At 38.9% G+C, this 27746-nt stretch overlaps 1 protein-coding gene across 5 annotated transcripts in view; it reads left to right on the plus strand.

The window, feature by feature from the left end:
• RECQL (RecQ like helicase) overlaps positions 1–27746 on the plus strand; it is a 37909-nt gene that overhangs the window by 3900 nt on the left and 6263 nt on the right. For 4 of the 5 annotated variants that reach the window (XM_017662293.3, XM_017662292.3, XM_017662295.3 and 1 more), the window contains exons 3-8: positions 8094–8291; positions 10767–10946; positions 13343–13449; positions 22838–23036; positions 26335–26501; positions 27238–27319. In XM_017662293.3, the coding sequence (XP_017517782.2) occupies positions 8094–8291; positions 10767–10946; positions 13343–13449; positions 22838–23036; positions 26335–26501; positions 27238–27319 (933 nt within the window). Of the gene's footprint in view, positions 1–8093; positions 8292–10766; positions 10947–12814; positions 12954–13342; positions 13450–22837; positions 23037–26334; positions 26502–27237; positions 27320–27746 lie in introns of those variants that run through there. The other variant, XM_017662296.3, reaches the window with a different exon arrangement.

A 27746-nucleotide genomic window follows, 5' to 3' on the forward strand; every position in this document is an offset into this window, starting at 1 on the left:
ATAAAAGCAAAGGTAAAATATTGGTTTAAAAAAATTCTGATTATAGAGATTTTTTTATTGTGGTAAAATATATGTAACAAACCTTACCACTTCAGCTGTTTTAAAATGTACACTTCAGCGCCAACAATTCTTATTACTGTGCAGCTATCACCAATATCCATCTTCAGAATTTTTTCATCATTCCAAATTGAAACTCTGTACCCATAAACAGTAACTCCCCTCACCCCTATTTTCCCAGTTGCTCTTCACACTATTTTGCTTTCTAGCTCTATGAATTTGACTATTGTGAATGAAATCAAAAATATACCTCCTTTCCTGTCTGGTTTATTTCACTTAGCCCAGTGTCTCTGAGGTTTGTCCATTCTGTAACATGTATCTTTTTAAACCTGGGTATTATTCCGCTGTATGTATACACCACCTTTGGTTTCTCCATTTGTCTGCCAATATTTGGCAGACAAATAACCATAATATAACATTTGGGTCATTTCACCTTTTGGCTATTGTGCATAGCGTTGCTATGAATGTACGATGTACAAATATCTGAGTCCCTACTTTCAGTCCTTTGGGGTATATGCCTAGAAGTGGAATTGCTGGTATCACATAGTATTTCTATGTTTAATTTTTGAGGATCTACCTGTTTTCCACAGTGGCTGCACCATTTTATATTCCCAGCAGCAGTGCATAAGGGTTTCAAGGAATAATACACTTTCTGATAAAATTCTAGGAACCTAAGAATGGATAAAGTAGAAAGTTTAAAGAATATCTAATCCCACTAATCAGATTAATACTGTAACATTTAAATGCATTATTTTTCAACAGAATTTTTAATCTTCCGTACATATTGTTTTGTAACATGACATAATGTAAATACAGACTATAGACATATTGTTATTCTATTTAAATACGTACAGTGTATTCTGTCTTGAAATTATATTACATAAATAATGTCACTTAATCTTTTAGTGTTGAACTTTCAGGCTGTCCATTTTTAAAACCTAAACAATGCTGCATCGAATGTCTTCAGATCTAAAGCATTGTGTGCTTCTCTTATTTCCTTAAGAAAACTTCCCATAGTTGGAATTATTTGAAGTGTTTTTAAAGTAAAAAATAAAAACATCCATTCTATCTGTCCCTGGTAGCTACTCTTGGCATTTTGATGTATTTCCATCCATTATTTGTTTCTATAAATTTGACCAGATTGTACTATGTTTATTAATGGTCTTGCTGTTAGATAGGAGGTGGATGTCAGGGGTGAGGAACTTATATTATGGTTATTTTTCAGTCTTTCGTAGGGTACAGTTAATACGGTCTTTGCTACATCCTAGCTATAACAGAAGGATAACAAAAATGAGGTTCTTTTCATACTTAAAGAAATGGTTTTCTTAAATGTAGAATCCTCCCCTGCCCTCCCAACCCCCCCTTACACACATATAACTTTACAATTTATTTAAATATGAATGTTAAGAAATACTGACATAGATTTTGGCTTTGTCTCATGACTCATTCTTGTAGTCTTGAGGCTTAATAGTAACTGATAGCAATGCAAGTTATAATAAATGCTAACCCAAGCATTTTTTACCTAGAGATTAAAATTAGAGTTTAAGATCTGTCTCTGAACCTTGACTCAGTTCAGTGTGTTATTTTTGGATTGCATATATTGTTCTACTTAATAAAACTTCAAGCTTTATCAGTGGGTTGTGATTTCAAAATAACTGAATAATGAAATAGATAAATTTTATTTAAGAGATGCTTGCTTTGAATAATTGCCTTCACAATATTGTATCAGTTTCAAATAACCCACCTCTTCTCTTCCATCCCCTTGTTGAACAGTCTTGGAAAAACCCTTTTGAAATTGCATGCAGGCAGTTTCTTGCCCCCTGTTTGATAGCTTCCACGGTGGCAAATCACCTTCCTCTCATTGTTAGCTTTAGTTTGGGATGTTGCTAGAAAATGTGCTCTTTCTGAAGATTGGTACCTCCTGTGTCAGCAGTAAGCTTAGGGACACTGGGAAGTGATCTCCACTCAATTAAGTGTGCTCTTGAATAGAGGCACTGCATTAAAGTCCTGGGCACTTGTCCCTCTTTATTATGGATTGTTGAGATCATTCCCTTGACTTTCAGTCTCATCTCCTATAGTAAATATATTGTGTTGTACATGCCAGCATTAGAGATGGTAAAATTTTGAACAGAACATTAAAATACCTGGTTTATTACAGCTACCCATACTTTCTTATATTATTATTCAATCAGGATGTTGTGTAAGATACAGTGGTAGTGACTTTGTAGCACAGGTTTATTTTAACATCGCTATCAAGTACAGTTTGATCAGAGAAGCAGAGGCATCATGAGTGATAGAAAGGATTTACTGTAGGAATTTACCTTATATCCCAATAGTGATTACAGGAGGGGTGTAAGCTCTTTCCTACCCACTTGCCTGTATCTGTATTGCCTGTGTGTCTGACTCGGGGCCTGAAGTGAGCAGAGCCAGCAGTTGGGAAGAGAAAATGCATACGCAGTGGGGAATGCACAAGCAACCTGCAGCCTGTGAAGCTGAACTCTGTGTCATAGCAGAACCTGCCTTGGTCTCACATTGCATCAAAGCCTCCAGTTTGGACGATGCAGGAGACCAAAGGTTGGTGTACTTCTACGTGGAGTTGTACACAACCTGGATGAAGGTTCAGAGAAGCAAAAGGAGAGGAACCAACAGGATCTGGAGGAATGGCAGGCCCTGCAGTTGCCCCCAGGATATCTAGCAGCAGCTGAAGTTGCAGGCCCAGCTCCTGCCCCATGCCTGTTAGGTCACCAGCCCTGACCTTAAACTGAACTTTTCTTGAAAGGTACAACTACATATAATCCTCTCCCTAAAAGAGGGCACACAATCTCTTTATTCATCTTTGGATGATGCTTATTCTTTTGTGGAATCACATCTTCCTTGACAGTTCTCTAACTTAAATCCTGAGATAGGAGGTCAGCTACTATTTAACACATTTTATTTTAGATGTTAGGAGACTAGGAGAAGGGACCAAAATAAGTAAATAACCCACTATCAGCATCAAATAAATTCGAACTTGGTTTATATACCAGTATCAAAATAAGCAAGAAGTGCCTTTAGCTAGTACAGTTCTCGTTTCTCCCTGGTCATGTGGTCACAGGTTCTTGTTTCTCACAGGTCATGTGGTTATACCTTCTTCAACTTCCCATTCCAATCCCTTTGCTTTCAGCAAGCGCCTCATCTGGCCGTGGGCCCTTGCCTGGTAGGGACTTGCCTTAGCAGTTTGCTCCTCTTTGTTTTTGTAATTTTCCATTAACTGAAATCACAGGACGTGGGAATACCAAAAGGCACCCTCGAGGGTCCCCTGCATTCCAAACGTACTTCTCTGCACCTCGTAGTGTCCCAGCAGTTCAGTTTCCCTTTAATAGTCAGGACCACTCACCCAGCCAGTACAGTTACCCCCTTGTTTGCCTGTTGATTTACTGGCATGTGGAAGCCAGAGTGGTCAGGAGGCAACTTCCAGTGAAATGGGAGTCCTGCTTTTTCTCCCAGTGGTAACATTTCTTCCTTACTAAGTAACACCTCTAGAATAGCCAAGTCCAAAGTTTTTAGGGATGGGAAGCAAACATTTCACTAGTTCATCGCTAGGAGGTAAGAGTAAAAGCAGCTGTGGATTCCTAGGCCCTGAATCCTCACCATGGGAGAAATGGCACTAACTGGCTTCCACCTGTCTTCCTACCATAATAGTCCTTACTTAGATGCCAGGGGATCACTGTGTGGATTCAGCCAGTTGCCTTATATACAGGCATACCTTATTTTATTGTGCTCCGCTTTATTTGTGCTTCACAGACACCAAGTTTTTTTACAAATTGAAGTTTTGTGGCAGCCCTGCATCAGGCAAGTCAGTTGGCACTGTTGTTCCAACAGCATTTGCTCACTGCATGTCTCTGTGTCACATTTTGGTACTTCTTGCAATATTTCAAACATTCACTATTACTACATTTGTCATGGCGATCAGTGATCTTCGATGTCAATATTGTAACTGTTTTGGGACATCATGAACTATGCTTGTTGTAAGATGGTGAATTCAATTTTCTTTGAAGATAAAAGCAGCCTACTATTGGAAGAAGATGCCATCCCGATTTTCACAGCTTGAGAGGAGAAGTCAGTGCTTGGCTTCAAAGCTTCGAAGGACAGGCGACTCTCTTGTTAGGCGTAATGCCCCAGGTGCCTTTAAGTTGAAGCCAGTGCTCATTTACCATTCCACAAATCCTAGGGCTCTTCAGAATTACGTTAAGTCTGCTCTCTCTGTGCTCTATAAATGGAACAACAAAGCCTAGATGACAGCACATCAGTTTTCAACATGGCTTACTGAATATTTTAGGCTCACTTGAGACATACTGCTTAGAAAAAAGATTCCATCCAAAATATGACTGCTTTTTGACAATGCACCTGGTCACCAGAGCTCTGATGGGGATGCACAGTGAAGTTCATGTTGTTTATGCTTGCTTTTACAACATCTGTTCTGCAGCTCAAGTAATTTTGACTTTCAAGTCTTACTAAAGAGATTCATTTTGTAAGGCTAAAGATGCCATAGTGATTCCTATGACAGACTCAGTTCAGTTACTCAAAGTAAACTCAACACCTTTTGGAAAGGATTCGCTATTCTAGAAGCCATTAAGAACATTATTGATTCAAAGAAAAAGGTCGAAGTATCAACATTAACAGGAGTTTGGAAGAAGTTGGTTCCAACCTTCATGTGGGATTGAAAGCCTTTGGTGGGCTCCAGACTTCAGTGGAGGAAGTGACTGGACGTGTGGTGGAAACTGCAAGAGATCTAGAGGTAGAAGTGGAGCCTGGAGATGGGGCTGAATTGCTGCATCTCAGGATAAACTGTAACAGATGAGGAGCTGCTTCCGATGGACCAGCAAATAAAGTGGTCTCTTGAGATGGAATCTATCCTGGTGAAGATGTGAAGATTATTGAAAAAGACAATAAAGAATTTAAAATATTACATGAATTTGGTCAGTAAAGCAGTGGCTAGGTTTGACAGGACTGACTCCAATTTTGAAAGAAGTTCTAGTTGGAGTAAAATCGTGTCAAACAGCCTCACATGCTAGAAAGAAATAATGTGGAAGAAAGAGTCAATCTGTTGCAGGCTTCACTGTTAACTTATTTCAAGAAATTGCCGCAGCCAGCCTAAACTTCAGTAACCACTGCCCTGATTGTCAGCAGCCACCAACATTGCAGCAAGACCCTCCACCAACACAAAGATTAGGACTCACTGAAAGCTCAGATGGTGTTTGGCAGTTTTTAGCAGCAAAGTATCTTTTTGATTAAGATATGTACATTTTTGTTTTAGATGTAATGCTGTTACACACTTACTGGATTGTAGTATAATATAAACATAACTTCTGTATTCACTGGGAAACTCAAAAATTGATCTGACTCACTTTATTTCAGTATTGTCTTTATTGCCGGGGCCTGGGGCCAAACCTGCAATCTCTCCGAGTAAGCCTGTATCTTTTCTAATTATTCATTCTGGAACTGGGGAAATAGCCACAGAGTCAGGACCTCCTGAGCCCAGTGTGATGGGCCCGAGCAAAACTTCTCTAATGACCTGACTTGCCTAATCGAGTCCGTACTATGATGGGCCACCATGGCATTTTAGTCCTTCAGGAATTATCAAAGTTAATGTCCACACATTTAGAAGAAGCTATTTTCCATTCCCCAATACACAGTTACCCTGATTAATTTCTCTGGAGAAAACTAGTGGAAAGAATTAGTACACAAATTTTTAGCTATCTAGTCAAGTCCTTCCCCAAAGGGCCCCAACCTCCTCTTTATTCAAGGGCCTCTGGGTCTATAAAGTGGCTCATTTCCTGGGAAATGGTTGACGGACTGTGCTTCTGTTGTGACAATTCAAGTCACACTTACATTTACCAGAACCAGGGCTTTTGGTGTGTTTCGTGTGTTCTCATGGGTTATACTTTTGTACCTCATCCTCTTCGGTTTCCTGCATCTTGAAGGCCTGAGAGGGTGGTGGGAGCTGACCCATAGGGGGTTAGTGAGGACCTCAGGAAAGGAGGAGGCTCTTTGAGGAAAGGGAGGAAGGGCAAGAGAGACTTGGCAGAATTTAGTGAGTCCAGGTCCCCTGCTTCATTGGAATCTGCCCTGATGTTCCCATCCCAATTGCAGAGTTTTTCAGTGTTCTAACTTTAACTTGAGAGTCCCTGTGAGGTTGGGAATTCAATTGGCATTGTATTTCAGCCAACTGCAGAACTTAAGGATTGCTGGTATTTAATAATCTTGGCTCTGTAGCTACAGGAGATAAGGGTTTCTTGTAGGGCATTTGTAGAAATTTTGAGGTCCCCTTATGCAAGTCCTGTATTTCTCTCCTCCTGTTCACCAGCATACTTAGCGACCAGTCAACCCCTTTATCCCTGCAAAAATATTCTATAACAACCAACACTTGGTTACTCAGAGCCATGCAATCTCTAGATACGTAATTGCTGATGTCTGTAGATTATAATTTAAGTAACTTTGTCTCCTTCATGCCATGAAGTAGCATTGTCCATTTTACCACTGCAGACAAGGATCATTAATGCCTGTAAGTCTTATCAGAGATCCAATTCTGGGTGGCCCTGGAGCAGTTCAGAGAACCCTCCTTCAAGTTTCTCTTCCTCTGGAACAATATTTGGTATTGGTTAGGGTTCAATCAGAAGCTGAATTGTAATGAGTGATACAGGGGTTTATTACAGAGATTGGTCCCTACGTGAGCTTGGCACCTGGCTAAGCCTCGCTGCTGGTCTTGAAGTCAGAAGTGCCAGCAGTGGAGATGGGAAGATGGATGTGCAGTGTGGGAGGACAAAAATGAGCTGAAAACCATGAGGACGAGGTGGACCCGTCCTTCACTGGGACTCGCATCAGCGGGCCATTGCCTCCGAGGCTCTGACTTCTAGGATGCTGGCGCCCCGCAGAAGAGCTGGTGCACTTGCCACAGAAGGTGGCATGACCCTAGCCAAGGGTTCAGAGAAGCCGAAGAAGCTGTGAACCAAGCTGCTGCCCCAAAGAGATTCAGCAGGAGCTGGAGGAACTGCTTTGCCTCCTACCAACAGTATGAGCCCATAGTCATGATGATGTGAGTGATCCCACACCAACCGCCCACATGTACACCTGGCTGCTGGTTCATGTCCACCCTCCAAATCTCACACAGAGTTCACCCATGGTCCACCCAGAGTCATGCAGGGAAGGGAATGTGGCAGTTGGTACATTATAAAGTCACCATAACATCCTGTTGTAAATCATAACCAGAAGATCTCACCTCGTGCAAAGGCATTAAAGCTGGACGCTGATTAATGTAGATATTAAATATTAAAATATCTATTTTAGAAAGTACTAAGGACACCTTAAAAATTATTTTGGCTTTCCATTGATGTGGTATCAGAAAGGAATCTCACTTTGACTCCAATGATTGATTTGATTAGAATCATATGTTAAGGTTTCTTTATAAATTATGATGAGTTGTAGTGCCAATTTCAATAGCACACTTGATTTCTCTTTTTACTGTTACATCACGTTGTTTGCAATCACTGGCTCCTTATCATGCCACCATGTGAATCCAAATATAAATGTTTTCATGAAATAATAGCTTCGTAGTTAGGGGATTCCTTTTAAATAGCTCCCTTTTGCTTCAAAGTTAGGTCACTGGAGGGATTTAAGAGATTGTTGACCCACTGTCCTGCAGAATAAGAAAAATAATTTATTAAATGCTTACCTGTGTACCCGGTACTGTGTTAAGAGCTTTCAACATTTTATCTCACTTGTTGACAGCAATACTATGAAAGCTGGATATTAGCCCCTTGTCACAGATAGAAACTGAGTCTCAGTTAAGTATGTTAGCCAGAGGCCACTCCTCAGGGAAGAGGTGGACCCAAGGTTTAACTGAGGTCTGTGTGACTCCAGACAAAATGCTCATAACCTCTCTGTGATACTTCCTAAGTTTTTGAATTTTAATGGTGAAGAATATGCAGAAACCAATAGGGAACCCTAAAGTTGTCATTAACGCTTCTCTTCATTGTGTCTTTTTTTCTCCCTCATAGCTCTAACCGAGGAACTGGATTCTGTAACCAGTGAGCTCCATGCAGTAGATATTCAAATTCAAGAACTTCTGGAAAGGCAGCAAGAGCTTATTCAGAAGAAAACCCTCCTAACAAAAAGAATAAATCAGTGTTTAGAGGATTCTGATGCTGGGGAGAGCAGTGAATGTGATTCTTCACCTGCTTCTTGGAATAAAGAAGGTTTACTTTTTCTTTTTTTTTTTTTAATTTCACTGTTGTATTTCTTCCTATTTCTTTAAACTGGAGTTAAAACAGTGGGCCTGGGTCAGGGCTTCCAGTAGGCTGAGAGGTGAAACTGGCCACCTCTTAAGTGACATGGGAAATGTGTAGGCAGGCCGTTCTTTGCCTGTTCTTTTTTAATTAGGCTTTTATTACTCAGATTTTATTATTTTTTCCAAATATGGTTCTAGCAACATTAATCATTTTTGGAAAAATAACATACTTATTTTAACTGAATTTTCAAAGTTTTCATGAGAAACAGTTACACAATTAAGAAAAAATTCAAATTTTTTGCTCAAATCTAGTTCATTTCCTGCCTGAGTAAACACACCTTTCTTGATTCCAGATCTTGCCAAGCATCAATGTTTATCATTAAATTAATGGAAAATTATAACCGATGAAGGAACTGAAATGCTTTTGTGGGCTTTAATTTCCAGTGATTCACTTCTAAATAGATATTTACATTAAAATTCCAGATCATTATTAACTTTGTTCATGATATTTGAGTTTTTTATGGTACTGTGAATGCCCTGATCAGTAGTCAGACTGTTTTTCTACTATCTGGCTACATACCTTCCTTTTCTGTATGGGTTAGTTATCAACTGGCAAATGTTTTCATTTTTCTGATGTAGCATTTTTTTTCTAATTTTGTTTTCATTTTGATAAAATACAGTAACATAAAATTTGCCACCATTTTTAAGAATACAGTTCAGTGGTATTAAATACATTCATAATGTGTTACCATCACTGCCATCCATCTCCAGAACTCTTCATTAGAGTTTTTCTTTTTGCATTTTTTAAAATTGAGGTATATGCAATAAAATGCACATATCTTAATGTATGGCTGGATGAATTTTGATGTGTATTTACACTCATGTAACCGTCACCCAGATCAAGGTACCAAACATTCTCACTAATTTTTTTCCCTTCACCTATTTCACCCATCCCGCCAACCCCCTCCCCTCTGGCGCCCACCAGTCTGTTCTTTGTGTCTGTGAATCTACTTCTGTTTTGTTTCTTTGCTTATTCAGTTGATTTTTAGATTCCACATATAAGTGATATCATATGGTAGTTGTCTTTCTCGGTCTTATTTCACTTAGCATGATACCCTCTGGGTCCATCCATGTTGTCACAAAAGGCTAGATTTCTTTCTCTTTTGTGGCTGATATTCCATTGTATGTATGTATGTATGTATGTGTGTACACACATACACAGAAACACATCCCATACATATTCTTTATCAGTTCATCTATTGATGGACATTTAGGTAACTTCCATATTTTGGTTATTATAAATAATGCTGCAATAAATATAGGAGCGCATATATCTTTTCAAATGAGTGATTTTGTTTTCTTTGGGTAAATTCCCAGAAGTGGAGTTGCTGGATTGTATGGTATTTCTATTTTTATTTTTTGAGAAACCTCCCTGTTGCTTTCCACAGTGGCTGCACCAGTTTACAGTCCTACCAGTACTGCACAAGGGTCCCCTTTTCTACATGTCGTAGCCAACATTTGTTATTTCTTGTCTTGTTTATAACCTGCCATTCTGACTGGTGATATCTCACTGTGGTTTGATTTACGTCTCACTGATGATTGATGCTGCTGAGCATCTTTCATGTGCCATGTGCCTGTTGGTTATCTGTATGTCTTTGGGAAAATGTGTATTCAGGTCCTCAGTCCATTTTTTAATTTGGATTCTCTCTCTCTCTTTTTTTTTTTTGGTGTTGCGTTTTATGAGTTCTTTATATATTTTGGATGTCAGCCTCCTATTGGATTTATCATTTACAAATATATTCTCCCATATAGAAGTTTGCTGTTTTATTTTACTGATTGTTTCCTTTGCTGTGCAGAAGCTCTTTAGTTTGATGTAGTCCTACTCTTTATATTTTTGCTTTTGTTTCCCTTGCCTGGGGAGACATATCTGAAAAAAAATTACTAATGCTGATGTTCCGGAGTTTACTGCCTATGTTTTCTTCTAGAAGTTTTATGGTTTTAGGTCTTACATTCAGGTCTTTAAGCCATCTGGGGTTTATTTTTGTGTGTGGTGTAAGAAACTGATCCAGTTTCATTCTTTTGTATGTAGTTGTTCAGTTGTCCCAACACCATTTGAAGAGACTTTTTCCCATTGTATATTGCTGCCTCCTTTGTCCTGGATTAATTGACCACATAAGCATGAGGTTATTTCTGGGCTCTCTATTCTGTTTCATTGATCTGTGTGTCTATTCTTATACCATTCTGATGTAATATTGAAATTTTTTTTTGGATTGGTGAGTTAAACTAATCTCAAGATTATTATAAATGTAAAATTGCTCATAGTATTAAAAGTCTTACATATATTTATCTGTTATTCTCTATTATAAAAGGAGCCATTAATGTTTGTGTCTCATTTATAATCCTAAATAGTTGTAATACATTTAGCTTTTTTTTTTCTTTCTAGATTTTCCATGGTCTGGTAAAGTTAAAGATGTTCTGCAAAATGTCTTTAAACTGCAAAAGTTCAGATTGCTTCAGCTTGAAACTATTAATGTAACAATGTCTGGAAAGGAGGTGTTTCTTGTTATGCCTACAGGAGGTGGAAAGAGCTTATGCTATCAGTTGCCGGCATTATGCTCAGATGGTATGTATTAATAAAGACCAAGTTTAAGTTGAAGAAATGTCATTTCTCTCAATATATTCTTAAATCTTTAAAAAAGTAATTACTAACTATACATATGTAAAATATCAGGTGCATATTTTTGTTTTATTTATCTCTCTGTTAATAGGCATTTAAACGGTTTACTTAAAGAGGGATGTTAAAGACTCTGGGAGTAATTCTTGCATCTGATTCCTAAAACAATTAAAAAACATGTAGGAAAAAAAGCACTATAAAGGAATCAGTAGACTTGGATTCTAGTCCCCTGTCTTATTTGAATGTCTTCAGTGGTGTTAGGCACTGGAGATGCAGTAGTGAGCAAAATGGGATGATCCTAGTTTTCACAGAGCTCATAGTGTAAAGCATTGCTTTCTCAAATCTTAATGTGCATAAGAATTCCTTGGCGATCTGATTAACATGCAGATTCTATACTCATGATCTAGCATTTCTAACAGGCTCCCAGTTGATACTGATGCTCAGTTTGGGGACTACAAAGGGTATAGAGCAGGGATCAGAAAGCTTGTCCTTAAGGAGCCAGGCAATAAATATTCTAAGCCTTATGGCCCATAATGTCTCTGTAGCAACTACTGAACTCTGACATTGTAGCATGACAGCAGCCATGGACAGTATGTAAATAAATAGATGTGACTGTGTTCTACTGAAACTTTATTTACAAAAACAAGCAGCTAGCCCTTCATTTATTGACCCTTGGTCTAGAGAGTATGGGTAATTGCAAGAATTGCAAGTAGGAGTTTTAAAAGTGGTAAAGATTTTGGTGGGGAATTAAGTCGCTGCAAAGATACAGTCCAGGGACTGTCAGGGAAGGCTGTCCTGAGGAAGTGGCATTTGAGCTAAGAGCTGAAGGATAAGTAGGCAAAAAAGGGACAGAGGGGAGAGGAAAGGTATTCATGCAGGCAAGCAGTACTTGTGAGAACCCAAAAGTAAGAGGAACATGCATGGTGTGGTGTGCTCAGTAACCTGGAAGAATTTCAGTGTGGCAGGCAGTGAGGGACAAGACATGCAGAGAGTCTCTTGGAAGATATTTTTAAAACTTTTCCTTAGATTAGTGGGAGACCATTGAAGAGTTTTATACAGTTAAAAGATTGGTCAGATTTGTGGTTTAGGAATGATGATTTCAGCAGATGGAGGAATTCAGGAATATTTAGGTGGTAGAGTCGGTAGGACTTAGATTCAGTAGGACAGGGCCTAGAGCAGAATCCAGAACACCAAGAGATTAGGGATAAGCAGAGAGAGAGGGCCTTGCAGAGAAGGCTGAGGAGGAGTGGCAGAGCTTAGGAGGATAATCAGGAGATGATGGTGTTCTTAGAAACATAGAGAAGGGAGCATTTCAAGGAGGGAGGGGTCAATAGTGATGACTGTTGGCAAAAGGTCGAATAACATAAGGACTGGAAAATTCCACTGGATGTAGTGACAAGGGACCCATCTATGATTTTGGCTAGAACAAGGTCAGTGAAATGGTTGGGTGGAAACCAAATACCAATGGTTTGGGAAATGAGTAGGAGGTGAGGAAGTGGAACAAATGAATGGGATACTCTGGAAAGAATTGCTACTAAGGGAAAAAAAGAGAGGGCGCTTAATTAGGTGTCCAGAGTTTTTTCAAAGAGGAGAGACTTGACCATGGTTAAATGTCATGAGAAGGAGCCAATAATGAGGACAATGTGAAAATACAGGAGAGAACTAATTGAGAGGGCTAAATTCCTGATAAGGTCTTAATCTGAGTATATTTTTAAAACCGGTCTGCTCTTTGCTTCAGGTTATTTTAAGGAACAACTTACAGAAACATAAGGTCATATGATTTTAACAGTGTGGAACAGCTCTCATAGCTGTGAACAGTTTCAGTTGTAAGAGAAAGAGATATGTGACCAGTACGCCATTCAGTCATTGAACTGTTCACCGATTTCTACTCAAATACATTAATCTGGTATAGTACGTGGAAGAATATGCATGCAACTATCATTCTCAGTTCTACAGGTTGCTATGTTTTCTTGGGAAGCTTTGAAATAAGTTATTCCTGATGTAACTGGATAGTATTTGCTTGATTTGTATTTTAGTGAGATTACCAGTACTGGTTGTTAAAAATGATAGTAAATTAAAAATTTTAATGATATTTATATTTTTATAAGATTGAATAAAGGAAGAGATTTCTGTTTAATTGTATTTGCTTATTGGCTTGTGATTATTTATTTGAATTTATCTCCTTTATTAATGAGTGTAAGAAATAGGTAATATATTTTAAAGGCTGCATTGAAAAGTAGTCTGAAATGCTGCTTGGTGCCCACAAGTTACGGTAAAGAAAGTGAAATGGTCAAAACTCACTCTGGAGGTAGTGTAAAATTTTAAGTAGATATTTTCTCTTCTAGGTTTTACCCTCGTGATTTGCCCACTGATCTCCCTTATGGAAGACCAATTAATGGTTTTAAAGCAATTAGGAATTTCAGCTACCATGTTAAATGCTTCTAGTTCTAAGGTACGCTTCTATGGCTTTATTAATATTGTTTTTTAATTTAAACTCTAGTGAAGTAAGAGCCTTAGCTACAATTGAGTTGTTTATAAAATTATAAACTGATAACTGTTTATATCAGTAGTTGCAAACTACTGCTTATGGGCCAGTGCTAGCCCACTGCCTATCTTTATAGGGTTTTTAAGCTAAGAATAACTTGTATATTTTTAAATGGTTAAAAAAAATCAAAAGAATAATACATTCTGAAGTGTGAGAATTATATGAAATCCAATTTCAGTGTCTGTAAATAAAATTTAATTAGAACACAACCCTCTTTGCTAACTTACATGTTGTCTGACTGTTTTCACACTATGATGGTGGAGTTGAGCTGCTGTGGTACAAACCATATATGGACCACAAAACCTAGTATTTTAAGTCACTTTACAGTAGACGTTTGCTGACCTGTTTTATATTATCTGTTATAAAATTGTAAGTAAGAATTTCTAATTATGCAATATAATTAAGAAAAAAGTGAATTATTAACAAGATACCCTATCCTTGTGGAATTTCTTCTGTTTAGGAATGGACTTTCTTACCTTCATCTGTTGAATAAAGCATTTCCAAGTTATTCTTTTTCAAAAAGAATATAATTGAAATTTTCAAAAGTATATGAAAGTAGAGAGAATAATAATAAAAAACTGCCCTGTACCCCTTATTTATTTATTTTTAAACTATTTTTTATTAAAGTATCATTAATATACAATCATCATGTTTCACATGAACAACATTGTGGTTTCAACATTCACCCATATTATCAAGTCTCTCCCCCCATTGCAGTCACTGTCCATCAGTATAGTAAGATGCTATAGAGTCATTACATGTCTTCTCCATGCTGCGCTGCCTTCCCCATGATCTGCCTATATTGTGTGTGCTAATTATGGTGCCCCTTAACACCCTTTTCCCTCCCTCCTCACCTACCCTCCCCAACCCCTCCCCTTTGGTAACCGCTAGTCCCTTCTTGGAGTCTGTGAGTCTGCTGCTGTTTTGTTTGTCCAGTTTTGCTTTGTTGTTATGCTCCACAAATGAGGGAAATCATTTGGTACTTGTCTTTTTATTCCACTGAGCATAATACCCTCTATGTCCATCCATTGTTGCAAGTGGTAGGATTTCTTTTCTTCTTATAGCTGAATAATACTCCATTGTGTATGTATATCACATCTATTGATGGACACTTAAGTTGCTTCCATATCTAGGCTATTGTGCATAGGGGTGCGTGTGTCCTTTGAATCAGGCATGTTTTCTTTGGGTAAATTCCTAGGAGTGGAGTTACTGGGTCAAATGGTATTTCTATTTTTAGTTTTTTGAACTGCTTTCCACAGTGGTTGAACCAATTTACATTCTCACCAACAGTGTAGGAAGGTTCCCCTTTCTCTGCATCCTCGCCAGCATTTCTTGTTCTTCGTGTTTTGGATGCTGGCCATCCTAACTGGTGTGAGGTGATAGCTCATTGTGGTTTCCATTTGCGTTTCCCTGATGATCAGCCATGTGGAGCATCTTCTCATGTGCCTGTTGGCCATTCAAGTTTCTGTTTTTAAGAAGTATCTGTTCAGATCCTCTGCCCATTTTTTAATCAGGTTATTTGATTTTTGATTGTTGAGGCATGTTAGTTCTTTATATATTTTGGATGTTAACCCCTTATTTGATAACTTGTTTATGAATATATTCTCCCATATGGTAGGATGGCTTTTTGTTCTTCTGATGGTGTCCTTTGCTGTACAGAAGCTTTTTAGTTTGATGTAGTCCCATTTGTTCATTTTTTATTTTGTTTCCCTTGCCCAAGGAGATATGTTCAGGAAAAAGTTGCCCATATTTATATTCAAGAGATTTTTGCCTATGTTTTCTTCTGTGAGTTTTATGGTTTCATGACTTATATTCAGGTCTTGATTCCATTTCGAGTTTACCTTTGTGTATGGAGTTAGACAGTAATCCAGTTTCATTCTGTTACCTGTAGCTGTCCAGTTTTGCCAATACCAGTTGTTGAAGAGGCTGACTTTTTTTCCATTGTATATTCATGGCTCCTTTATCAAATGTTAATTGACCATATATATGTGTGTGGGTTTATATCTGTGCTCTCTATTCTGTTCCATCGATCTATAGGTCTGTTCTTGTGGCAGTACCAAATTGTTTTGATTACTGTGGCTTTCTATAGAGCTTAAAGTTAGGGAGCATAATCCCCCCAGCTTTGTTCTTCCTTCTCAGGATTGTGTTGACCATTCTGGATCTTCTGTGGTTCCATATGAATTTTAGAACTATTTATTCTAGTTCACTGAAGAATGCTGTTAGTATTTAAATAGGGATTGCATTGAATCTGTAGATTGCTTTAGGCAGGATGGCCATTTTGACAATATTAATTCCTCCTATCCAGGAGCATGACCCCTTTATTTCCATTTATTGGTGTCTTCTTTAATTTCTCTCATGAGTATCCTATAGTTTTTCAGGGTATAGGTCTTTCATCTCCTTGGTTAGGTTTATTCCTAGGTATTTCATTCTTCTTGATGCAATTGTAAATGGAGTTGTTTTCCTGATTTCTCTTTCTGGTAGTTCATCATTAGTAAATAGGAATGCAACAGATATCTGTGTATTAATTTTGTATCCTGCAACTTTGTTGAATTCAGTTATTAGTTGTAGTAGTTTTCTGGTGGAGTCTTTAGGGTTTTCTATGTGTAATATCATGTCATCTACAAACAGTGACAGTTTAACTTCTTCCTTACCAATTTGGATGCCTTTTCTTTTTTGTGTTGTCTGATTGCTGTGGCTAGGACCTCCAGTACTATGTTGAATAAAAGGGGGGGAACTGGGCATCCTTGTCTTGTTCCTGATCTTAGAGGCAAAGCTTTCCGCTTTTTGCTGTTAAATATGATGTTGGCCATAGGTTTGCCATATATGGCCTTTATTATGTTGAGGTACTTGCTCTCTAACCCTATTTTGTTGTATTTATCAAGAATGGACGTTGAATTTTGTCAAATGTTTTTTCAGCATCTATTGAGATGGTCATGTGATTTTTGTCCTTTTTGTTGATGTGGTATATGATGTTGATTGATTTTCAAATACTGTGCCATCCTTGCATCCCTGGAATAAATCATGATGGATGATCTTTTTGATATATTTTTGAAATCAGTTTGCTAATATTTTGTTGAGTAATTTTGCATCTATGTTCATCAGGGATATTGGTCTGTAAATTTCTTTTTTTGTGGTGTCTTTGCCTGGTTTTGCTATTAGAGTGATGTTGGCCTCTTTGAATGAGTTTGGAAGTATTTCCTCCTTTTCTACTTTTTGAAATTCTTTAAGGAGGATGGGTATTAGCTCTTCTTTAATTGTTTGATAAAATTCAGCCATGAAGCCATCTGGGTCAGGCATTTTGTTCTTAGATAGTTTTTTGATTAGCAGTTTGATTTAATTGCTGGTAACTGGTTTGTTCAGATTTTCTGTTTCTTCCTGGGTCAGCCTTGGTAGGTTGTATTTTTCTAGAAAGTTGTTCATTTCTTCTAGGTTATCCAATTTGTTAGCATATAATTTTTCATAGAATTCTGTAATAATTCTTTTTATTTCTGTGGTGTCTGTTGTGATTTTTACTTTCTCATTTCTGGTTCTTTTCATGTATGTTCACTCTCTTTTTTTCTTGATAATGTTGGCTATGGGGTTATGTATTTTGTTTATTTTCTCAAAAGAACCAGCTCCTGGTTTCATTGATTCTTTTTGTTGTTTTATTCTTAATTTTATTTATATCTGCTCTGATCATTATTATGTCCCTCCTTGTAGTGACTTTGGGCCTCATTTGTTCTTTTTTTTCTAGTTTAATTGATTGTGGGTTTAGACTATTAATTTGGGATTGTTCCTGTTTCTTCAGATAAGCCTGTATTGCTATATACTTTCCTGTTAGGACTGCCTTTGCTGCATCCCACAGGATTTGGGCTGTTGAGTTGTTTTCATTTTTCTCCATATATTGCTTGATATCTGTCTTAATTTGGTCATTGATCCATTGATTATTTAGGAGCATGTTGTTAATCCTCCATGTGTTTGTGGGCTTTTTTGATTTCTTTGTATAATTTATTTTTAGTTTCATATCTTTGTGGTCTGAGAAGCTGGTGGGTACAATTTCTATCTTTTTTAGTTTATTGAGGCACTTTTTATGGCCTAGTATGTGATCCATTCTGGAAAATGTTCATGTACACTTAAGAAGAATGTGTATCCTTCTGGTTTTCAGTGGAGTGTTCTGTAGATGTCTGTTAGATCCGTCTGTTCTAATGTGTTGTTCAGTGCCTCTGTGTCCTTACTTATTTTCTGTCTGGTTGATTGTCTTTTGGTGTGAGTGGTGTGTTAAAGTCTCTTAAAATGAATGTGTTACATTCTGTTTCCCCCTTTAATTCTGTTAGTATTTGTTTCATAGATACTTCTATATTGGGTGCATAGATATTTTATAATCCTCTTGTTGGACTTGTCTCTTGTTACTTTCTTTGTTTTGAAATCTTTTTTGTGATGTCCCTCTTTGTCTTTTGTTACTTTGTTTTGAAATCTATTTAGTCTGATACAAGTACTGCTACTCCTCGTTTCTCCCTATTATTTCCGTGAAATATCTTTCTCCATCCCTTCACTTTTAGTCTGTGTATGTCTTTGGGTTTGAAATGAGTCTCTTGTAGGCAGCGTATAGATGGGTCTTGTTTTTTAATCCATTCTGCAACTGTGTCTTTCGATTGGTGTATTCAGTCCATTTACATTTAGGGTGATTATCGAAAGATATATATTTATTGCCATTGTAGGCTTTAGATTTGTGGTTACCAAAGGTTCAGGGATAGCTTCCTTACTATCTAACAGTCTATTTTAAATCACTTATTACTCTATTTCACACACAATATAAAGGTTCTTTTTTTCCCCCTCCTTCTTCCTTCTCCACTCTTTATATATTAGGTGCCATATTCTGTACTTTCTGTACCCCTTGACTAACTTTGTGAGTAATTGATTTAATTTTATATTTGCTTAGTAATTAATTAGTCTATTACCTTTTTGTGGGTTTACTTTCTCTGGTGACAGCTATTTAGCCTTAGGAGCATTTCCATCTAGAGAAGTCCCTTTAAGAGATCTTGTAGGAATGGTTTGGTGGTGGTGAATTCCCTCAACTTTTGCTTATCTGGAAATTGTTTAATCCCTGCTTTAAATTTAAATGATAATCTTGTGGGGTAGAGTATTCTGGTTGGAGGCCCTTCTGTTTCATTACATTAAATATATCATGCCATTCCCTTCTGGCCTGTAAGGTTTCTGCTGAGAAGTCTGCTGATAGCCTGATGGGCTTTCCTTTATAAGTGATCTTTTTTCTCTCTCTGGCTTCTTTCAATACTCTCTCCTTGTCCTTAATCTTTGCCATTTTAATTATTGTATGTCTTGGTGTTGTCTTCCTAGGGCCTATTTTGTTGGGTGATCTTTTTGCTTCATGACCTGAGTGTCTATTCCCTTCCCCAGATTGGGGAAGTTTTCAACAATTATTCCTCAAAGAGACTTTCTATCCCTTTGTCTCTCTCTTCTCCTTCTGGTACCCCTGTAATGTGAATGGTTCCGTTTGGACTGGTTTCACAGCTCTCTCATTATTATTTCATTTCTAGAGATCCTTTTTTCTTTCTGTTCCTCAGCTTGTTTTCCTGTTCTCTAAATTCTATTTCATTTATCATCTCCTCTACCTTTTCTAATCTACTTTTAAATCCCTCCATTTTATGTATCATTTCAAATCCTGTATTCTTCACCTCTGAGTGGCTTTTTTAGAGGATTTCTCTCTGTTGAAGTCCTCCCTGAGATCTTGAATATATTTTTGTAAATCCTTGAGTGTGTTTATGACTTTTACTTTGAAATCTTTATCAAGAAGATTGGTGATTGCAGTTTCACTAAGCCCTTTTTCTGGTGTTTCTCTTAAATTTTTGTTTGGACCGAATTCCTCTCCTTATTTTATTTTAGTGTTTTCTATGGGACAATAGATTTGTGTAGGAGGCGCCCTCTGGTGCCCAGTGTATTTCCAGCGCGGGAGCCCCAGCTGTTGGCGTGCTGTGGGTGTGGCACCCATCTGCCTTGCTCATAGTTTTTTGATTTTAGGTGGTCTTTGTGGGCTGTCAGCTATCACAGAAGCTGGGAGAATACTCTCTGAGCTGCTGACAGTGGAGCTGCTCTCCCTCCAGAGTGCTTCATGGCAGGAATAGGACCAGCGCCTGCCGGGAGGAAAGAGCCCCCAGGGTTGGAGCTGTCATGGGAGGAGCCACTCCTTGCCTGGCCTGCTGCCATGGTGGGGGTCTGGCTCTTGTATGCAGCTCCCTGGCTGTCCCAGAACAGGGCTGAGCTGGCTGGGGTTTCTCCCCCTGCGTACCTGGGTGTAATGTTTGATTTCACTGCCAGCTGGCAGGCTGCACGCCACTGTGAGGACACTGTGCTGTGCTGCCTGCAAGGGAGGTGGGGCGTCTGAAGCTCCTGAGGGCTCCCAACCTGTTAGGCTGACGATGGGCTGGGGAGGTATTGTCCACCTGACCTTTCTCCTAAACAGAGAGCCTGGTGCAATCCTTGCCCCTCTGATGCCCCCTCACTGCTGGGAAGTCTTTCAAATTGGGCCACGATTAAAACTGCCTGCTCTGCTTTCTTTCTTAGGGGGCCCAGTGGAATGTGCCTGTTCTCCACAGGCAGGTGGGATCTCAGTCTCTCCAAGTGTTCTGCCTGTCTCTGTTGTTCAGCCCCACCAGTCATCGGAGCACTGCGCAATGTGGACTTGTGTACCTGGAGCAGATCGCCAGGGCCAGGTGTTCAGAGGTTCTGGGCTTCTACTCCCTCCCTGCTCCGTTCCTCTTCCTCCTGCCTGTGGTCCAGGGTGAGGGGAGTACTTGAGTCCCACCGGATCGTGACTTTGTCACTTTACCCTTTTTTGTAGGGTCTTGTCTTCTTCCCCAGATGTAGGTGAGCAGTTCTGCAGTCTTCAGGTTGACTTCAGGCCTAGTTGTATTTGCTGTATTTTTGTGTTTTGGGAGGAGGTTTTGCCTTGCCTTCCTACACTGCTATCTTTTTTCCATCTCTCTGTCCTGTACCCTTTAACTACCAACAGTTATCAACATATGACCAGGTTTTTTCATGTATGTACCCTGAATCCCCTTCCATCTCCTTGGTTAATTTATCTGAAACAAATCCCAGACATTGTATCATTTCAGTTGTAATTTCTTCATTATGTATCTCTTTTTAAAAAAGATAACTACAATGCCATCATCACACCTAAAAATTTTAGTATCAATTTCTTAAAATCGTCAAATAAAAATAGATTTCTCTCTCATTAAAAGCTTTTTTTTTTTTAAATCGTGGCCCAGAAAAGATTCATACCTTAAGGTGTACTTGGTTGATACATTCATAGCTTCTCCTCATTTCTTTTTTTTTCCCATGCAAATTATAAATTATTTGTTGAAGAAATCAGTGTCTTTGTGTTCTAGTTTCTTACACTCTGAGTTTTCCTGATGGCATCCTTGTGATGTGATTTAACTTGTTCCTTTTAGATTTAAAAGCTTGATTGTATTTGAGTTTTTTTTTCAAGAGTATATTTCCCGTGGTATCACTCGGGAGGTATGTACTACCTGGTTATTTTTTTGTGATGTTAAGCTTGATCAGTGGGTTCAGATGTTGTTTGTCTGCTCTATAATTATCAAATTCCTTATCAGCTTTTCACCTATTAGTTTTGCAGCCACTGATAATAATTGCCTACTTTAGAGCTGTTAAATTTAACTAGGGGGTTAGAAATGGTGATTTCTAATGCTGCTACTTTTTCTTGTATTAGCTAGGCTTTTTCTGTAAAGAACTTTTTTCTTACTAACTCTTCCCAGATTGAAAATAGTTTCTATTTCTTTACTAGTTTTCAGGAAGTGTTGCTTTTTTAGCATTTTCCAAAGATGGTCAATAAGGTCTTTTTTTTTTTTAAGTATCATTATAAACTTACGGATTTTTAACATACTTGTATATATTCACTCACAATTATTATTTCTTTTATGCTGAAATAGTCCCATCTTTGGACACTGAGAGCCTCTTTAAGTTGGTTCGTGAATCTTTTCCTTCCACCCCTTAGCTCTGGGTTCCTTGCTTGCTTTTATGGTAAGTTATGTCATGCCCAGTTTGTATATTTCCTCCCAGGCCTGGAATCTGTCATATCTCCAAGAAACCCTGCTTCCTTTAGTTTATCCCATATAGTTTTGCTTTATTTAAACTCTGTCATTATACTTTAATTAACATATATTTTATTTAAACTGTCATTGAACTGAATGAATCTATAGAGAACACACATGATATACTGTGTGTCATTTCAACTGACAGAGTAGTAATAATGGAAAGTATTAGAAATTAGAGGTAATTACAAGTTCATGCCTATCACTACTGCTTGGAAAGTTGGAGAAATAAAGAGAGAAAGGATACGTCAAGTCCCGCTTTCTGGTTGGTTTCACTAATTGTTAGAGGATAGGGAAGCATTATTATTTTTCTTTAACCTTTTGCTCCTCCATTTGTGCCAGCAGTTCTAGTGTGTTTTCATACCTGCCATTTCTGAGGAAATTGCCTTATATCTGCTCCCTCAAGATTTCTGAGACATTTAGGAACACTTGAGAGGTTTAATATACTTGGTCCATTTCTTAACAAAATTAGGCATATATTGAATTAACAAGCTTCTTTCTTGGGAAGATGAAAGCAGTGGTGACTTTATCACAGTCACCTTTGTTCCTTTGCACTTCTTTTGGTCCTAATTATAAGGAAACAGGACATCTAATATGCTCAATATTAAATAAAGTAACAACAGAACATTGAGAACCTAATAACTGTTACCTCTTAAGATTTATTTTATTATATATATAAATATGTGTATTTTAATATCATAAAAATTTTAATTCAGTGAACAAGATACTTTATAAAACCTGAAGAGATTATGAGATTTGATAGCATTGAAGTAGCTAATCAAGAATGAATTTTGTTCACAGGTATATGAAGTGATTACAAACAACATTAAAATTAAGAAAACCCACCTTTATAACCATACCTAATGCTTTTAGCTTACTTTTGGCATTTATTCTGAACAATTTAGAATTAAGTCTTTACTGAATAAATGCTGAGTGGACTGTGTTCATGCTCATTCTTGTCCTCTTTTAATGTCAAATGAGATTACTCTTCTATCAATAGTTTGGGCGTAAGTGAATAACTAAAATGCTATTTGCACAGCTGCTGTGAAAGTTAGTCCTGGGACATTGTTTTGATTCTAATGACAGCCCAAGGATTTGCCCTTGAGTAACAAAAATCTTTGTTTACTACTTAGTATTACTGTCTGCTAGCTTAGTTTCACTGTCATTGTGTCTGCTTTTCCTTTCAATAGGAGCATGTGAAATGGGTTCATGCTGAAATGGTAAATAAAAACTCCAAGCTAAAGCTAATTTATGTGACTCCAGAGAAGATTGCAAAAAGCAAAATGTTTATGTCCAGACTGGAGAAAGCCTATGAAGCCAGGAGACTTACCCGAATCGCTGTGGATGAAGTTCACTGCTGCAGTCAGTGGGGACATGACTTCAGACCTGGTATGTGTGTTGCATCTAGAAAACTCCTTGGTGCTACAGATGATTTTCTTACTCAGGTTTACGTGGTGGAAATCCCTGCTTCCATTAACATTATCCCCTTCAGTAGCTATTACTCATTTTCCCTTGCCTTGATTAAGGGACCCAAGAGGCAGAATCTTTCATGTCTTTCCTCCCTCCATCGTAAGTCTTTAGTCTAATTACCTTTATCTATGGAAACATACGTTTATTAGCAAATATTATACTCTCCCCCCGTTAGCTGTAAAGGTTTACTGATCTCTGGGGTCCCCACATCTGTTGAGGAATTTGCATGTGTGTCAGAGTTGTCTCCTCTAGCTGGCATTCTGGCCGTCTTCAGTGTCCACTTTCAGGGTCTACACCCAGCTAGCTCCTAAGTGGTTAAAGTTCTGGGGGACTTTTTAGTGACCCTTTTCTTCACTCCTCCAGCCTAATCCTACAGTCGGAGCCTGGAGCACATGATTCAGACTTGTTCTAGTCAAAGAGATCCTAAGTTAAAAAGTCCTGCCCTGTGATATCAACTTCCTTTCTTTCTGGGCCTGCCTTCACACTCCGTGGAGCCCGTTGGTTCCTCTTTAACACACCTGTATTTGTGCATGGCTCCAGGCCCCACATCGTGGCCACATTTTTTGCCCTGTTCAGACTGTGCTGTCGCTGCTTCTGCTGGGTTTCTCCTGGGTAGTCCAGCATTTAACACGTCTGCTTCTGAACTGTGCCAGACTGAGATAAAGGCTTCCCCCCGACTTCTGTTTTCCTCAGTCCTGCTGCTTGGCTGCTAGACACTGTTGGAAAAAAATAGGATAACTGTATTCATTTCCTCCTCAGTTCAGCTTTCATCACACTCTGTCCTTCTACTGGCCCCTATTTCATCTTATACAAGCCTCCTAACAAGCCTTTCATGCCATTAGTAATTAGTATTTCTCTTTAGTCCCTAACTCACACTAAGCAGAGGCCTCCTAGTGCCCAGAAAAAAGGAACTGTTGGGTATGGACATCTCCTCTCTCCCCTTCCAAACATTAATAATTTTTTTTAGGCCAAAAGACCATTTCTGTACAAGGGAAACCGTGGGTCTGCCCCCTGCATCCTTTCCTGCCTTTCTGAGATCCTACTCCGTCAAGGTCCTCCGGCATATTCAGGCTCCCTAAAAACAAAACCAGAAACGGAAATATACTTCTGACCTTTTTCACCCCTTTCTGGTGGTGGTGTATTTCTGTTCCTCCTTTCACCTCACCTTCTAAACTCACCATTTCCATTTCTCACCTTTATTGCTCTCTGAATTCGACTCACACTCCTGCCTCCACCCCTGAGAAGTCACCAGGAACCCCATTTCCCAAGGCCTTAATCCCTGGACCTCACCTCCACTCCCCCTCTTCCCACTCACCTTCAGTAGCATCACGGTCACCTCCCGCCTGGCTGCTTTCTCCTCCCTGGTCACTGTGATGGATGCTTTTGATTTTATCCTGTCCATTCTCACCTCCTCTGTTCTCCCTTTGCTGCCTCCTTAAATATCAGTGGCCTGACGGTTCCGATCTGCCTTCTCCTTTTCTTACACTTCCACAGGGATCGTAGACTTGTAGCTTAGAGACGGAATTGTCTACTTTCAGAATGATTCGGGACACAGGTATTTTTTTTTATTTTGATTTAAGTGCCTTAGGCAGTATGTATACTGTCCTTTCTACTAAGACCCCCGCCGTGTTAATGAGACTGCGCCAGAGAGTTGTTACCTGTGCCGTTTTAACTGGTCTCTTTTCTTCTTCGGTCTTTTGCCTTTTCTAGCCTATCCTTTGCACTGCCACCAAAAGATGATTTCTGAAACATGTCTATTTATGTCTGTTGTCTGGTTTAAAAATTACATGTCTCATTTTCCTGTAGGATAATCAACAGAGAGAGAATCAACTGCCTGTAATTCTCATAGTGTTACTTAAACCTGCCTCTCTGCACTCTGAAGTGTAACAGTGTCAGGGAAGGTTCAGGTAGTGAAGCAGAGGTACTCTGAATGAGAGGGGTTCAGAGGTTCATTTTAGGGAGCTGACCCTGCAGTTTATTTTAGGAGCTGGGGAAGGGAAGGTCTAAAGGGGAAGTTGGAGGATCAGAGAAAAGTCACTGGTGCGGGAAGACCACAGCTGGTAGCAGAATCTGCACCTGGCATGGCCAGCACCAAAGGTGCCACAAAGGTCTCTGCTGAGCCGGATCCCTGAGTAGCTCTCACCTCTGGGGTCTGCTGCTGAGCATCTGCTGGGGCCGCTGTTGATCAGCACGCCCGGTTGGGAAGATGAGCCGGAGGAGGAGTGGGAAAGAACCAGGAAGACTGGCTGGCACCTGTGCACCTGCCCGTCAACCTCTCTGCCTCTAGAGACCTGCACATAGTGGTGGCTGGCTCACTTCTGCCTCCCACACCTGCCCAAGGGCCTCTTCTGGGCCAGCTCTCGCTTGGGACCCTACCGGGGCTGTAGTCTCCAGCTTACCGGAGTTGACAGTAGTCCATCCAGCACAACCCCTGCTGGGTGAGCCCCCTGAACCGCTTGCTGTTCCTGGGACATGCCATGACATGTCCTGCTAGTGTGTTCTCCATTTCTCTGCCTGGTGTTTTCTTCTCCCCTTCCTCATGAACTTCTGCTCATTCTTCAAGACCTAACTCAGATGTCACCTCCTTGAAACCTTCACAATGTCCCAAGCAGTTACTCTCTCCTCTGTATTTTCATGGTAGTTCTTTACCTTAGCATTTAATAATTTCTACCACATTTCTTTTCCACTTTTCTCCCAAGTAGTTGAAGTACTTAAGGACAACCAATCTAGTGATTTAGGTGTGTGTGTAACAAATGTGAGCCTGGAATGGTTTTCCTGAAGTAAGTGACATAAAAACCAGTGCCCTCACTGAGCTTTTTCCAGTCTGAATCTGCCACTTCTGGACAGCACTGGGGGTAGAAGGGTTCTGGCTGATGGCCTTTTACTCATCAGTTGTAATAGATTCAAACACTACGGCTCTTCCTACTGCCTCCCGGATCCACTGTCACAGCAGGTGTGGACCAGTGCATAGGTTCCTGGAAATGTTGCGGTGTTCCTTCTCTCCAATGGAGAGTTCCACTTGTGGCCATGCACAGGGTTTCTGAGGAACCAGTGGAAAGTGTCATGAAGCCTGCCCACTCAGAAAGGCTTGGCAGCAACTGCAAATTAGAGGCTCTACAATAAGATGACAGTGATCATTGATTATCTGCATGCTAAGAGACATAACAACTATTCCTGAGAGGATAGAAAGAGGGCCAGTTCACATTTTCTTTTCCAGATTATAAGGCACTTGGTATCCTGAAGCGGCAGTTCCCTAACACAGCACTAATTGGGCTGACAGCAACTGCAACCAGTCACGTGCTGAAGGATGCTCAGAAGATACTGTGTGTGGAGAAGTGTCTGACGTTTACAGCTTCCTTTAACCGGCCAAATCTTTATTATGAGGTATGTAACTTTTATGGCCATTTATTACTTCTGTGAAGGATTATGGCAGAGAGGTTAACTTTTTGTTTTTATTTACATGAGTAACAGTTTACTATGTTTAGGAGTTTCTAAAATCAGGAGGTGGTTACAAGCAGATTCATTAAGGCATTTTTTTCCCTTATCTCTTGTACGGCACAGTCCTTTGCTAGGTTAAAGAGAAGACAGCGCCTTGTCAGATATGTTCATTCTTGGGCAAGGATGGAGAGAAAACATGGATTGATACCAAGGACCCTAAAGATACCTGCAACTGAAATTAATTATGAAATAATACAAAATTAATATGCCATTAAAAGTTTGCTAATACTCCCTATTTAGATTATATTTGATATGTAACCTTGAAAGTTAAATAACTTAATAGCTATTTTTTTCTAATTCTTTTTAGACAGTGTTTTTGTTAGTTTTCATCCAGCAGTTATTTATACGATGCTTTATGTTTTTATAAAAGTAGCATCAGAAAATTAAAAAGTCCTTTTGTAACAAGTTATTCACTGTTTCTCCTGCTCATCTCTGGTAAATTAAAAAAATTAGGGTTAAGAAGAGTCTGGGAGGTGGTAGAGTCAGACGAGGTGAGTGAAAGAGCAATAGAAAGAATTCTAAGCCCATGAAGGAATGGCACCTTGAAAGCTGTAAGTAAATGACTGCAAGGGTGGTACTACTCATCAATTTACTTTTTAATAAGTTAGCTTTTTTTTTTAAGGTTCGACAGAAGCCCTCAAACACTGAAGATTTTGTTGAGGATATTGTAAAACTCATTAATGGGAGATACAAAGGACAATCAGGTAACAAAAACAAACCGACTGAAGACTGAGAGCTTTCAAAACTAATATTACACTGATACACTGATAAATGGTTAGCACCAAAAAATATTGTATGACAACAGATGCTTGAAAATGTTATGATAAAATTAATCTGTTTCATGATCTTAGAAACTGGATGTGGCATTTGCTAATGGCACAGATTTTAAGTCATGAAACTGATTTACTTTATTTATACTTTATTCCCTTAAAGAGTAGACCTGATGACATTATATTACCAACAACACACATTTAGTAAGTATCCCATGTATAAGGTAGAAGTTAAGCACTGATACTCTAAAGGGATATAAAATATAGTCCTTACAGCAAAGGACACATTAATAAATAAGAAATAAAGTACATATTAAGTATAGTTGGAGTTGAGAGTATATATACATATGTTCCAGAATTA

The sequence above is a fragment of the Manis javanica genome, chromosome 15, assembly GCF_040802235.1.
Source record: "Manis javanica isolate MJ-LG chromosome 15, MJ_LKY, whole genome shotgun sequence".
Taxonomy (NCBI): domain Eukaryota; kingdom Metazoa; phylum Chordata; class Mammalia; order Pholidota; family Manidae; genus Manis; species Manis javanica.